The following is a 13,274-nucleotide window of genomic DNA, read 5'->3' as shown; positions in this document are numbered from 1 at the left end:
ACAGTTGAAAAGGGGAAACAGATAACAATTACTGTGTTTTAGAAGAGTGTTAAACAGGGTAATGGGACAAATACCTGGCAGGGAAGGGTCAGGGAGGGATTCTCTGACAGGTTGACATTTGAATTGAGTCCAGAAGAATAAGAACCAGCCATGTGAGGAGCTGGAGTAACAATAATGGGGCTGAGACGCCCCCACCAGGCACACACAAGGCCCCATCAAACGTGTGACATTTCTGAAGGTTGTTTCCATTCAAACTTTTGGAACCCTGGAGTGCTTGGTATGAGGTCCTCTTACAAGATGAAGCAAAGGAGAAAAATGTGACTATTACATTCATTGCTGAGATACAAATATTCAAGAGATTTCACAATACAAATCCAAATAATTTTAAGTTCTGGCAAATCTTGGATGCCTGCTATGTGTGGCCTACCTCACGACCTTGTGCACTCCAGCTTTACCTGGGCCTGGGCCTGTGGGCATTTCAGATCCCTGCCCTTGAACACGACAGTCAAACCACAGAGAGTCCTGGCCTATCAACTGGGTATGGTCAGAGCCCCCAGTAGGTCACTAGACAGAACTTAATACAGAGACCTAGGTGTAAAAGGCAAATGGGGCAAACCATGGATGCCACCTCATACCCATTAGGATAACTAAAAAGAAAAAGAAAGAAAGTAACAGATGTTGGCAAGGATGTGGAGAAATTGGAGTCCTTGTGTGCTGTAGGTGAGAATGTGAAATGCTGCAGGCACTGTGAACAGGATGGTGGTTCCTTGGAAAATTAAAAATAGAACTATCATGTGAATTGGCCATTCTACTTCTCGGTGTTTACGCCCCAAAAGAATAGAAAGCAGAGACTCAAACAGATGTTTGTCATGTAGAAAGGAGGCAAGAGAACAAACTTGTTAAAGCTGTGTCCAGAGATTGCAATATGCTGACCGGCCTGAAGCCAGACCCCAAGGACACCTGCAAAAGAAGGAAGATGTCTGCTGGGACTGCTGACAACACATTTCCCCGCACCCTGAAGGGAAACCAGGAAAAACAGGGTCTTTAAGTGGTGCCCCATGCAAAATAAAATTATTCATTCTCCGTGGCTAAAACCTTGGGGAAACCTATGGATTAAAGGCTGGGAATTGCCAGCAGGTCTTTCATGCTATATATTCTTACCTTATCATGCTATGTGCTTTTTTTTTTTTTTTAATATTTATTTGAATTCATTTCAAGTATCATGCTATATACTCTTATCCTTTCTCACTGTATATCCAATTCAAAGGAAAATAGGTAAACAAAGTCTTTAAATTAGCAGCCCCAAACTTTTTGGCACCAGCGACTGGTGCCTCTATGAGAATCTGATGCCTGATGGTCTGAGGTGGAGCTGGGGCCGTGATGCTAGTGCTGGGGAGCAGATGCAAATGCAGCTGAAGCTTCACTCGCTCGCTCATTTGCTGCTCACCTCCTACTATGTAGTCTGGTTCCTAACAGGCCACGGACTGGTGGTACTGGTCCACGGCCCAGGGGTTGGGGACCCCTGCTTTAAACTTTAAAACTAAAGAATGATCTATAAACTGAATTCCTCAAATACTTGAACACTCAGGGTCCCTCTCAGTGTCTGTCTCTCACTGTCTTTTGCTGTGTCCTATCTGTCCCTCTGAGTCTCTCTCAGGCTCTCTCACTCTCTGCCTCTGAGAGGAGACTACATTCTGTCTTTGGAGCGTCACCCCTTCTCTAATAAACTCTCCTTTTGACTCTAGCTTTGGCATGCGTTTGAATTCTCTCTTGCGCTCAGAGCCCCTCTCTCGGGGCAGGCCCACTGGGGGAACCACTTGGTCCTGCATCTTTCGTACCCCAGTGTTCTCAACAGCGTTATTCACAATAGCCAAGAGGTGGGAACAACCTAAGCATCCTCAATGGACCAAGGGACAAAGAAAATGCGGTGTATTCACACAAATAATATTCAGTCTTAAAAAGAACATTCTGACACGTCACAGCATGGATGAACCTCGCTCAGTGAAATAAACTAGTCACAAAAGAACAAATACTGTGTGATTCCACTTATATGGGGTCCCTAGAGGCGTCAGATTCATAGAGACAGAAAGTAGATGGTGGGGGCCTGGGGCTGGGGAGTCAGTGTTTAAACTGAAGATAAGAGTTTCAGTTTGGGAGGATGAGAAAGTTCTGGAGACGGGTGGTAGATATGGTGGCACAATGACATGAGTGCTCACTGAGCTGTACACTTAAAAATGGTTAAGATGGTAAATGTTATATGTATTGGACCACAATTAAAACTAATGCTAATTATTGATAATTATTTTCTAAGACCAAATAGGGGACAAGGATGCAACTAGAAATGAGCCACAGCAGAGGGAGGGTGTAGTGTTGACGTAGCCCAGGGGCTGTGGGATCCTTGAGGCGATGCTGCCCATGGCCGGTGGCAGGAGAAAGCTCCCAGCCCCTACCCCCTCCCTGGCCTCACTTGCACCAGTGCCCTGCACTGGCCGAACCAGCAGGACCTGCGGAGCGGGGCTTCCTGCTGTCTAGGATGTCTAGGGTGAAGTGAGGGAGGACAGAAGGGGCCCAGAAGCAGGTGCCCGGAGTGTTGGGTGGCGGGGTGGGAAAGAGCACAGGCCAGCCAGGGTCGAGCTAGTGACCTTGGGCTCATTGGAGCTTCAGTTTCCCCAGCTGAAAAGGGGGTGATGCATGAAAGCCCACCTCCCCCTGCCCTGTGAGAGTGGGGGCTGTAGTTGGAGAAGGCCAGGAGCCACGGGGATTTTTTTGTGTTATCTTTCCTGTGTCCACAGGGTGGCACTTGCTTCCTTCCGCCTTTTGTCTTGGGAAGGTTCCAAAATGCCTCTGGGGGCGCAAACCGAACAGGCCCTACAGGAAGCGGCCGGTGCTGCACGCGGGAGGTCAATAATTGGTTGATTGACTGATGGCAAGCTCAGCCATGTGGCAAACGGGACAAATGAGCTTGAATGGTTTGCACATGGGAGGGGCCAGGAGGAGGCTAGAGGGCTCCGAAAGGGGAGAGGAGACTGGATTGAATGTATGGGAGAGGCCAGGGGTGACGGAAGTTTCTGGAATCTGGCCTGGGTGGTTTCCTGCTAAAGGAGGAGTCACTTCAATCTTTCATTCTCCCCCTCCCCCTCCCCCACCATGGCGTTGACTATGGCACAGGCGGGCGAGAGTTAGAGCTTTGTGACAAATAAGGATAAATATGTCTCCAGGATTAACTCATCTACTCACAATGGCCTCTTGAAGACGGGACCAAGACCAGCACCCACTTTACATGTGGGAAGGGAGAGATTCAGGGTCCCTGGATCCAGATGCCTGGTCCCCTTGCCTTTCTCTACCGCCAGTCTGGGAGGGTCACCATGGGGATGATCCTCTCTGGCTGTGGTTCTCTGGGCTCAGAATGATGTCACTTACTGAAAGGTGTGGATGTCACCCAGGTAAGATGCAGCCCCTGGATGTGTGACCAGCTCCCTGGTCTGTGTGTTCAGTGCCTGCCCCATAGTGCTGGTCCTACAGGGGTAGGGGGCAGGGGGCAGCTTGGAGCATGGGAGCTCCCAGCCCTGAGGACAGGGTACCATTTCAACATCTCTGGCATGGCAGGGTGGGTGGCGGAAGAAGCTGCTTCCCCAAGCCTGATGCTCCATCTTGTGTCCTCTGCTGCCGCCCGCCCCTAGCCCTGGTATCCCAAACCACAGCTGCCTGCGGTGAGTCAGGCTGGAGCCTGCGGGGCTGGACCCAGGTCCTTGGGAAGGAAGGGGGAGGCAGGGGAAGTAGGAGAGCTGTTATCTTTGGCCTGGCTGGCAGGCCCTTTTCCCCACTAGGGTGGTGGTGGGGGGTGTCCATGCTCACACCTCTTCCCCTCCCCCAGGAAGTGAATTCCCATGGTGGTGAAGGGGTGAGAGGCTGAGGGTTGTGTGAGAGCACAGGTCGCACCACCCTCCCAACTACACGGGGCAGTCAGGTAGGGTGAGTGGGGGTGGTATAGCCCACAGGACTCCTGGGTCCCGTCCTGCCTCCCCTCCTAGCAGCTTGGGTTTCAGTGAGCCTTCCTGCCCTTGGTGGAGGGGCTCTAGCCCTCCCCAGCCCTCCTCTCCCACACTACCTGGGATGGAGGTGGGGAGCTTGGGGGTTCACAGTGACACCAGCCTCCCTAGTCAGGCTGGGCTTCTGCCCCATGACCTGCCGAGAGGCCAGCACCAGGCTCCCTTTTACCAGGGCCTTTGACCCAACTCTGGGCCCCCTGGAATTCGAAAATCCTCCCATGTCTCACTGCACCACAGGCCCAGTGTAATCAAGCCCCATGGCCTCAGGGCTCAGTCTCTGAACCTGCCTTTCCACTTGTTCCCTCCACAGCATGGACACTTCTCTCTTCTGGGACTTCAGGTCTGGGCTCACATGACATCTCTTCTGGGACTTCAGGTCTGGGCTCACATGACATCTCCTCCCTGGGCCTCCTACAAAGCCTGCTTTCAGTAGCAACAGCATTTGTCGCCAACTGAAATGACCTCATTCATAGGTCAGGGTCAAGCGCACAAGCTCAGGATCCAGTTCGAATCCCAGCTCTGCCACCCACCAGCAGTGAACCCTTACACAAATGGCTTGGTCTCTCTGTGCCTCAGTTTCACCTGTAAGAAAACAAAGAGCCAGGCACATAGCACCTGCTTGACCCCGGGTATCATGGCCTGAAGGAGGGCTGGCAAGTCACAGATGTGCAGTCCACACTTCTGAGTCAGTCAGAGAGGCCACCTGGGGGTCTTGGGGCCACTGTGAGGGAGGCCAGGGCAGGCCACATATGGAGAGTCCCTGAAAACCCAAGTACTGTTGTGTTGATGCCCCAGGACCAGTCCTCCCAGCCTCTCCCTGGCCTCGCTCACTGGACTCGTCAGAGATCCAGGGGGAGGGGCTCATCTCGACTCGATACACCCACCCTTCACTGTTGTCCTCAGACACACCACCTATCAGCCAGGTCAGCCGGGTATACAGATATCTGACCCCCAGTCACAGCAATAATGACCTAAGTATCTAGAACCTCTCTGCCTGCTTGTCACCCTTTAGAGCTTGACCAAGTATAGCCATGAGTTCTAGTCCTTGCTTGGTCTCCTTCTGTGTGATCCTGAACAAGGAGCCGGTGCCTCAGAGGCTATTTCTCAACTGAAAAGCCAAAATGCTCCTCCAGGGACCCTGGGGCCCCACTGCTGGGGTTCAGACTCCAAGGTCATCACTATCCTATGACTTTGGGCAACTGCCTAAACCCTGCCATGCCTCAGTTTCCCCATCTGTATAATGGATACTGCTCATCAGCCTGGGATAGTGCCGGGCCTGTGCTGGCAGGATTAGAAATATAGGCAGAGTGTGGGGTTGCAGTCAGCTCTGCAGTCTGGTCCCCAATTCCCTAGTCCTGGAGACACGAATCTTGCTCTTTCCTCAACAGAGCTGGGCCTAGCGGTCAGCATGAATCTGGCCAGCTTCTAGAATTCAGGAAAGAGCTGGTGGCTGCCAATGGAGCAACTCTCAGAGGGAGAACAGGCAGGGGTGGGGGTGTGGGCTGGAGGCTGCCCTGAGGCTATTCTGCTGGTTGTCCCAGGCATCAGGCCAACACTAGGCAGTGAGTCAGGGCCCAGGCATGTAGTGGGCCAAGGCTCTTCCAGGATCCTGTGAACTCAGGCACCTCCTTGAACCCACCCACCCACCAGGCCATGTTCTTCCTGCACATGCTCACTCCTTTGGGTCAGTCCCTGGGGCTGCCTGGAGATACTGGGGGATAGAGCTTGAGGAGATGAGGAAATGGGTGGGGAGGGGGAATGGACAAGTGGACACGGCACCTGAGCTTGGGTTCACGCAGCCTCCCTAAAGGGACCTTCTCCTTGGGGAGAGCTCCACGTAAGCTTGGGCCCCCTTGGCTGGCTTCTAGAACAAAGCCAGGCAGGCATTTGCCTGGGTAGAGCGGGCAGGCCCACGGGGTGCAAATAAGGCTCTTCTGTGGCAGAACCCACCCACCACCGGTTCCTCCTCCAGGCCTCTGGGTCTGGAGTGGGATGGGAGAAATCGTCTCTTCTCCCACTCTGGACTCTTCTGCTTGGCTAGCTCTGGCAAGTCCTTGGGGACTGCCAGGCCTGGGGGTACACTCCTGGCACCTTCACCCACACAGGTGAGTGGGTGAAGGCCAGGGTGACAGCTGTTACTGAGCTGACCGCAGGCCAGCACCTGGCTGGTTCTTGGCTGAGGCCACAAGGCAGCTAGGCAGCCTTGTGTGTGAGGCTCCCCCTGGGGAGACATTTGTAGATATCACATCTGAGGGGACATTCCTGACACCTAGTGGGTAAAGGCCAGGGTGTTGCTAAATGTCCTCCAGTGTCCAGGACTGCCCCCACCACAGAGCACAACTGGCTCCAATGTCACCAGGGCTGAGGTGGGAAAACTCTGGTCTAGGTCAAGTCTTATGCCCTTTGGAAGCCAAAGGTACATATGGGGACTCTGCTCCCATTTCACACCATAAGACTCTACTGACCTGGAACATGAGAGCAGCCCAGAAGGGCTGTGTGGACATTTGCGTGAACACGTAAAGCAGGGCCCTGGCATTAACACAGGGCCCCGGAGGCTCTGGGAATCTGTGGGCTGAAGGGACTAGGGCTTCTCACACCTCCAGGGCAGATGACTGAGCCCTCTTTTCGAGTCTATCTTCCTGGAGCATGATAGGCAGGCTTCCTCACCCCGAGACTGCCGAGGGTCACTGGAATGGACTGTTTTTAGAATGTCCCTCTCTGATTAAAAACATTTTTTGTGCTTATTGTAAACAACTCCTTTAGCCAGAGGTGCGTGGAACCCAACACTCAAGAGGTTCATGTAACTAGTCTACTGGCTCCGAGCAAGGGAGTGGCAGGTATCAGTGAGACTCTACTTCCCTCCCTGCTTTCTCAGGCAGGCCGGCAGGCATAAGCCTCCCACTTAGCAGAACCCAAATCACTGAGGGTGAGGATTAGATGAACTCATTGGCTGGCTGGCCCTGGTCTAGGTTGTGTGCTGAATCAAGGTTTATTTTGGCTATTTGTGACAGAAACGCAAAAGTAACAATGGCACACACAAGATAGTTTATAGCCCATCCCCCCACACACTTTGAATCAAAAGCTGATACCAGCTCTACCATCATTAGGGAACCAGTTTCCTATTATTCCTAGAGAACCACATCCCTCCTTATATGTTACAAAAAAGCTGTCAGGGTCCCAGCCACCACACCCAAATTCCAGAAAATAGAAGAGAGGGGAAAGAAAGGGTATACTTCCAAAGATTCTTCTAGAAGTCTCATACAACACTTACATTTCATTGGCCTGAACTTAGCTGCAAGGGAGGCTAGGTAATATGTGTAGACTGAGCAGACTCCTGGATGGCATCTGCTCATGCTTGATACCTACATGGGCCAAAGAAATCCCTGTCACCTTCATCTGTGTCTTGAGCACTTAGCACAGTTATGGCACACAGTGGCACTCAAAGATACACCCTGAATAAATAAAAATGAGCCAAACTTGAATAATAAATGATAAAGACCTGGAATTTGTCATCATATAGTATGTCATTTATACAGTGTTGTCACGGATGTGAAATCACAAGCCTGACACAGCTAAGTCAGTTCTCTAGCCCAGGAGGGGCAAGAAATCCAGTAAAAATCCCATTAATTTTAAGGTGATCTCACTACCAAGGCACTGACCCACCCACCATGAATGATTCCTGTTGTGTGCAAGACACGGTCCGTGAGGCTCCTGACTACCACTTCATGTCCACCAAACTCCAGAGATAGTCACTGATGAACTTCTTGGAGAGCTGGGTGCTGTCCAGGTGGATGGGCTGGGCAACGCTGGGGCCATGATGGACTGAGGGTATGGATGTAAGGAAACTTGCCACACAGTCCTCCCCATGGCCCCATGGCCAAAGAATACTCCCTTAAAAATGTTATTGAGACTGAAAACAAATTTTCATGACCTAAAAGTTAAAACTGATAACACACTTTTTTTTCACATTGTGGTAAAATATACATGATATAAAATTTACAACCTTAACCAATGTCCAGTTCAGTGACATTAACCACATTTTTTACACTGTTGTACCACCATCCCCAATATCTGCTTCCAGAACTTTTTCATTTTCCCAAAGTGAAACTCTATCCCCATTAAACCCTAACTCCCCAGCCCCTGGCACCCACCACTCCAATTCCTATTTCTATGAATTTGATTCCTCTAGGGACCTCATGCAAGCGCAATTACACAGCATTTATCCTTTTGTGACGGGCTTACTTCACTCAGCACATCCTCCAGGTTCATCCATGTTGCAGCCATGTCAGCACGTACATCCCTTTTGAGGCTGAGTACTATTCCGCTGTATGTGTATACCCCACTTTGTTTATCTAATCATCTGTCAATGGTGGAAGTATGTGGCCTGCTCCTACCTTTTGGCTGTTGTGACCAATGCTGCCATGAGCAAGTGTGGGCAGGTATCTGCTCTAGTCCCTGCTTTCAGTTCCTTTGTGTAGACTCAGAGTGGAACTGCTGGGTCTCACGGTGACTGTTTCATTTTCAGGGTGTGCCAGACTGCTTTCCACAGCAGCTGCACCGTTTTACATCCCTGCCACCAGCACACAGGGTCCCCTTTCTCCCCAAAGGATACTGCCTTTGATCATCCCCGGTTCACACTCATAATCCCACTCGATTTTACTAATTCGGTGATAAAGTTGAGCCACATACCTACACAAAAAAAGAGAGAGAGGGAGAAAAAAGAAAGTTACCCCAGTGCCAATGCCAACACACACGGACGCAGGCGCGCACTCACACTGGCGTTTGTGGGACTTACATGGCTGCAGGGATGGTGACTGTCGTGTCCTCGTCAACGTCCCTCTCCCGTTTTTCGAGATCGGCCTGGATCTCCTTGAGGTCCTCTAGCTCCCTGGAGAGCTGGGTAAAGCAGGTAGTTAAGGACCCCTAGCTTCAGAGGTAGGCTGCCCCGTGCTAACTAACACTGGCCACGTGGGGCCTGGAGCCTCTGGCGAAAAGCATGTTTTCTAGCGTGAAAAAATCTGCACCTCTGGGTGAGGCTGTGCCCAGCCATGTTGGGCACGCGGGAAAGGATATAGGAGGTTGGCCTTCAGGTGAGCGTCCTCCTCGCTGGCCTTGTGAAGTTCGGCTTCAATCTGCTGCAGCTCAGTGCCCACCTGCTGCACCTGCTCCTTCGCATCAAGGAGGCTCTGGGCCACCTCCTTCTCTGTTTCGAGGATCTCTGAAGGGTAGGAGAAGGTTAAGCTCCCTAAACGTGGGCTCCCCGGGCTCTGTCCTTCCCAAAGGAGAGCCCAGGGAGCAAAGGATGGTTTATCGGCCTGTGGCCTTGACCACCCCTATCGACCATGAGTGCTCCCACTTCCAACTGCTGCCCCCTCACCTGCTTGTCCTATTCCCGAACACCTACTGGACAGTTCCGCGTGGACCTTGCATAAGTACTGCCATTTCACCCAAACATATTTGAATCCACCAAAAAAAAAAATCTGGTCCTTCTTTGCACACCTAGTCTTAATTTATAGTCACAGCCCATCCTGTCACCTGAGCAAGAAGCCTGGGACTGACACTTTCAGTATCCAATTGGCCATCCGGGCCTGGCAATGTCCCCTGTCTCCCTCGTGCAGGTCCTTTGTCCCTCAAGGATCACCCTGGACAGCCTCCCTACCATGTCCTGCCTCGGTCTCTCCTGTCGCCAATCTGCCAATCCTTTCTGCCCTCTGCCTTCAGAGTGGCTGCATTAGAGGCCAAATGTGAAGTTACTCCCTTGCTCAAAGGTCACGCCTGACTCCCCAGTGTCTCCAGCTTCCTTTGAGCATCTTCACCATCTTTGTCGGCCTCCTTTCTCTCTGCCACGTGATTTTCTCTCTGCTCTGGCCACAAAGACACCTCATTCTGCACACGCGCCACGTTTTTCACAGTCCTGGGCCTCTGCCTGCCTGTGCTCCATGGGACACACCAGGACCCAGTGTTCAAGACCTCCTGGGTAATGTCCAACTCGCTGGTGGGCACTCTCCCTCCCAGGGAGACTGTGCTCCTGTGACAGCCCCTATCATGTTGAGTTACTTATTCCTTGTCTTTCTTCCTTGAATCAGAGATTTTATCTTACAGTCACCAAGCTTCGTCAGCAGCTACTCAGAATAAACATGTGTTGAACAATACGTCCAGAAAGATCAAAAACACCTTAAGGTTACTGTGTTCCTTCCCACAGTCAGGAGGAACCTGTCAACTCAGAGAAGGCACAGATGAAAATGCTTGCCAAAAGGCTGGCATTTAAGTATTTACAAACTGACATTAAGTTAATTTTTAATCAAAGTACTACATGCATATGGTTGTGAAATAAAATTTAAACACACACTTCTCTCAGCCTCTCCACCCTTCTGAGGCAGCTTTCAACTCTTCACTGTTTTCTCAGGCACTAACCTTCACATTTCTAAATAATTTGCTTATGCTGCTATTTCTCGATTTGTCTATTTGAGATGGTGCCTGCTGATTTCCTGTTGGGAGAGCCCAGAGTCTGGCTTTCTTATGCAGCCTTCCTGCCCCTTCCTCACTCAGCGTGTACTAAGTGTGCAGGATGCCTGGGGGCTCTACTCTGCATTTTCACAACCCTCCGAGGGAGGTGACTTAATCCCTCCTGCCACTTGCAAAGTGAATAGAAGTCCAGAGAGGTTCAGGGACTTGTCCACTGGCACACAGCTCCAAATCCTGGATCTGAAACAGATCCGTTTAACTCAAAAGCTCCAGCTCCCTAGAATACTGACTCCTCTCTTCAGCCCCAATCCATCCATTTTTCTCAAAGCCAGGCAGGCTGGGTGATGCTGATCTTTTCTCTAGACCATCACTGGAGGGGAAGAGGAGGAAAGAAAGAGGGAAGAAGGGAGGAGAAGAAAAAAAGAGGGAAAGATCTTGACCAGTGCACCTATCATGTTTAGATGAACATCCGAACTCCTCCTGGAGGCTCATGAGCCTGGTGGGGTCTGGACATTGCTGACTTCATCTTCTACTTCTTTCTCTTGGGTCTCTAAACTCATCCTCACTTCACAACCCTGCATTTTTGTCCTCTCTGCCAGGTTTTGCTCTTCCCCTGAGCCTTCCCATGTCTAGCTCCTAGGTCATTCAAGTCTCAACCCAAATGGCCCCTCCTCATAAAATGTAACTATAAAATGGCATTAAAAATCCCTGGCATGGAAACCATTGTGAAAAACTAGATGGCAGTTCCTTAAAAAATTAAACATCAAATTACTATTTGATCCTTTTCAGAAATTCCATTTCTGAAAAATAAAAAAATAAAAAGTTTGAATGCAGGGACTCAAAGAGATATTTGTGCTCCTGTATTCACAACATTATTAATCACAATAGTAAAGGGGCAGAAGCAATCCAAGTGTCCACCAACCAATGAATGGATAAACAAAATGTGCTGTATATATGCAAAGGAACACTATTCAGCCTTAAAAAGGAAATTCTGACATATGCTACAACACAGATGAACCTTGAGGACATTACATTAAGTGAAATAAGACAGAAGCAAATGGACAAGTGCTTCCTGATCCCACTTATATGCTGTCCCTAGAGGAGTCAAATTCATAGAGACAGAAAGTAGAAAGGTGGGTGACAGGGGCTGGGGGAGAGGAGATGGGGAGTTAGTATACAAAGTTTCAGTTTGAGATGAAGAAGAAGTTCTGGAGATGGTGATGGTTGCACAGCAATGTGAATGTACTTAATGCCATTAAACCATACCCTTAAAAATGGTTAAAATCTTATGTTTTGTTAATTTTACTAAACAAAAAAAAATTTTGTAGCCTTAAAAACAAATAAACAAAACCCTGGCACTGAGCATAGCAACAATGAGTGCTAACAGCAGTCCCATTTAACAGAAGAGGAAACAGGCTTGAGAGGGAAGCCAAGCCACAGGGCTCATGAGTTTACAGCAGAAATCCAGGTCAGAGGCTCTGGGCCTCACCTATGGAAAAGGCTGGATCTAGCCTTCTCTATAGCATGTTAAAATATTAGCAGAGCTTTTCTTTCTTATAGAGTCTTACATTTGATGGTGTCTTCGATTCGACAAAAATGGTACCATTTGTCCAGCGTTCTCTCCACATAAAGTAGGAGGCACCTTACCCATATCAATTTATTTAGTCGCTACCATAGCCCTGGCTCTCTCCCTCACCTCCTTGGGGTTTCTGCCAGAACTTCACCTCAGAAAGCCTTCGCTGACCCAGCCCCCAAAATATCACCACGCCTCCCTACACAAACTAGTTTTTACCTTTAGCCATTCATCTCCTGCCCTATCCTTTCGTTTGTTTATTCTACGTAATCCCTCTACTAACATATCAGCCCCCTAAAGGATTTTGTCTGCTGCCATATCAGGCTTGGCACTATACCTGGCACACAGCAGGTTCTCAGTAAAACAACCTCAAGAAGTAGTGGGTGCTAGGTTTCAAACCTGGCGCTTTGATTCCTGAGCCCTACTTTAAAGCTGGAGTCCTCCGGCTCCTGCTCCAAGAACGCTCAGAACTGGGCTAGGCTCTCCACGCTCCTGTGTTTACCACTAAACCCCGGGAGATGGCTGCTGTCCCGAAGCTCATTTCACAGGTGGGGAACCTGAGGCTCTGAGTGAGCAGCGCCCGTCTGCTGGTCCCACGGGAAATAGGACAGGAAATGGGGGCACCCGGGCGGAGGGGTTTGCAAGGCGCGTTTGGCCGTCCCCTCCCATCACTAGGGCCGGGGCCGCGACTGCGCCCCCACCCTGGCCTCCGCTCTCACCGCGCAGCTGCTGTTCAGCGCCGTTTTGTGTCTCCAGCAGCCGCTCCATTATCTGCCCGTGGCGCCCCAGCAGCCGCCGCTGCTGCGCCGCGGCGTGATTGGCGCTCAGCAGGCTCAACAGTCCCTGGGATAACTCTTCCATGTCACGGAAAGCCGCCATGACTGCGTGAGCGCCAATCCCGCACAAATTTAACTGCCCATGGGTCCCGCCCCCTTCCTGAAGACATCCATTTTCATTGGCTTGGTCTTCCGTCAATCTTCAGCGAATGGGGCAATGCCTCTTTAGGTCTGACCTAGTGCGCCTGCGCTGGTTCCTCCGTCAGTCATCGGCGATGGCCAATCGGTACAAGGAGGAGGTGCCTCTGGGAGTTTTGCCTGATTCGCCTGTGCAGACTGGAAAGTGGCTACTAGAACATGTTTACCTCTTTAGGTGGAATGTCTGCTGTTTGCAGGGCGGACTTGTAGGGG

General features: G+C 50.6%; 1 protein-coding gene and 1 long non-coding RNA gene across 4 annotated transcripts; one reads left to right on the top strand and one right to left on the bottom strand.

Annotated features, from left to right (window-relative positions):
- The first annotated feature begins 3,027 nt into the window (after window positions 1-3,027).
- On the top strand, window positions 3,028-5,635 carry LOC118612446. Of its 2 annotated transcripts, XR_004954913.1 has the most exons (3): window positions 3,028-3,443; window positions 3,607-3,710; window positions 4,360-5,635. It is a non-coding gene; the product is annotated as an uncharacterized LOC118612446 (long non-coding RNA). The 2 variants fall into 2 exon arrangements; XR_004954912.1 differs by lacking the exon at window positions 3,607-3,710.
- Window positions 5,636-7,015: 1,380 nt separating this feature from the next.
- Window positions 7,016-12,991, bottom strand: SPC24 (SPC24 component of NDC80 kinetochore complex). 2 transcript variants are annotated; one of them, XM_036233701.1, is made up of 5 exons: window positions 12,807-12,991; window positions 9,074-9,267; window positions 8,845-8,945; window positions 8,662-8,738; window positions 7,016-7,871 (listed from the first exon to the last, which is right to left on the bottom strand). In XM_036233701.1, exons 1-5 carry the CDS (start codon window positions 12,964-12,966, stop codon window positions 7,765-7,767), a joined length of 639 nt encoding a protein of 212 aa, XP_036089594.1. In that variant the 5' UTR covers window positions 12,967-12,991; the 3' UTR covers window positions 7,016-7,764. The 2 variants fall into 2 exon arrangements, with proteins under 2 accessions (XP_036089594.1, XP_016009117.1); XM_016153631.2 differs by having other exon boundaries at window positions 8,845-8,949; window positions 9,123-9,267; window positions 12,807-12,987.
- Window positions 12,992-13,274: the final 283 nt, after the last annotated feature.

Source organism: Rousettus aegyptiacus, unplaced genomic scaffold, assembly GCF_014176215.1.
Source record: "Rousettus aegyptiacus isolate mRouAeg1 unplaced genomic scaffold, mRouAeg1.p scaffold_m13_p_16, whole genome shotgun sequence".
NCBI classification, from domain to species: domain Eukaryota; kingdom Metazoa; phylum Chordata; class Mammalia; order Chiroptera; family Pteropodidae; genus Rousettus; species Rousettus aegyptiacus.
This window is presented reverse-complemented; position numbering and strand designations above follow the sequence as displayed.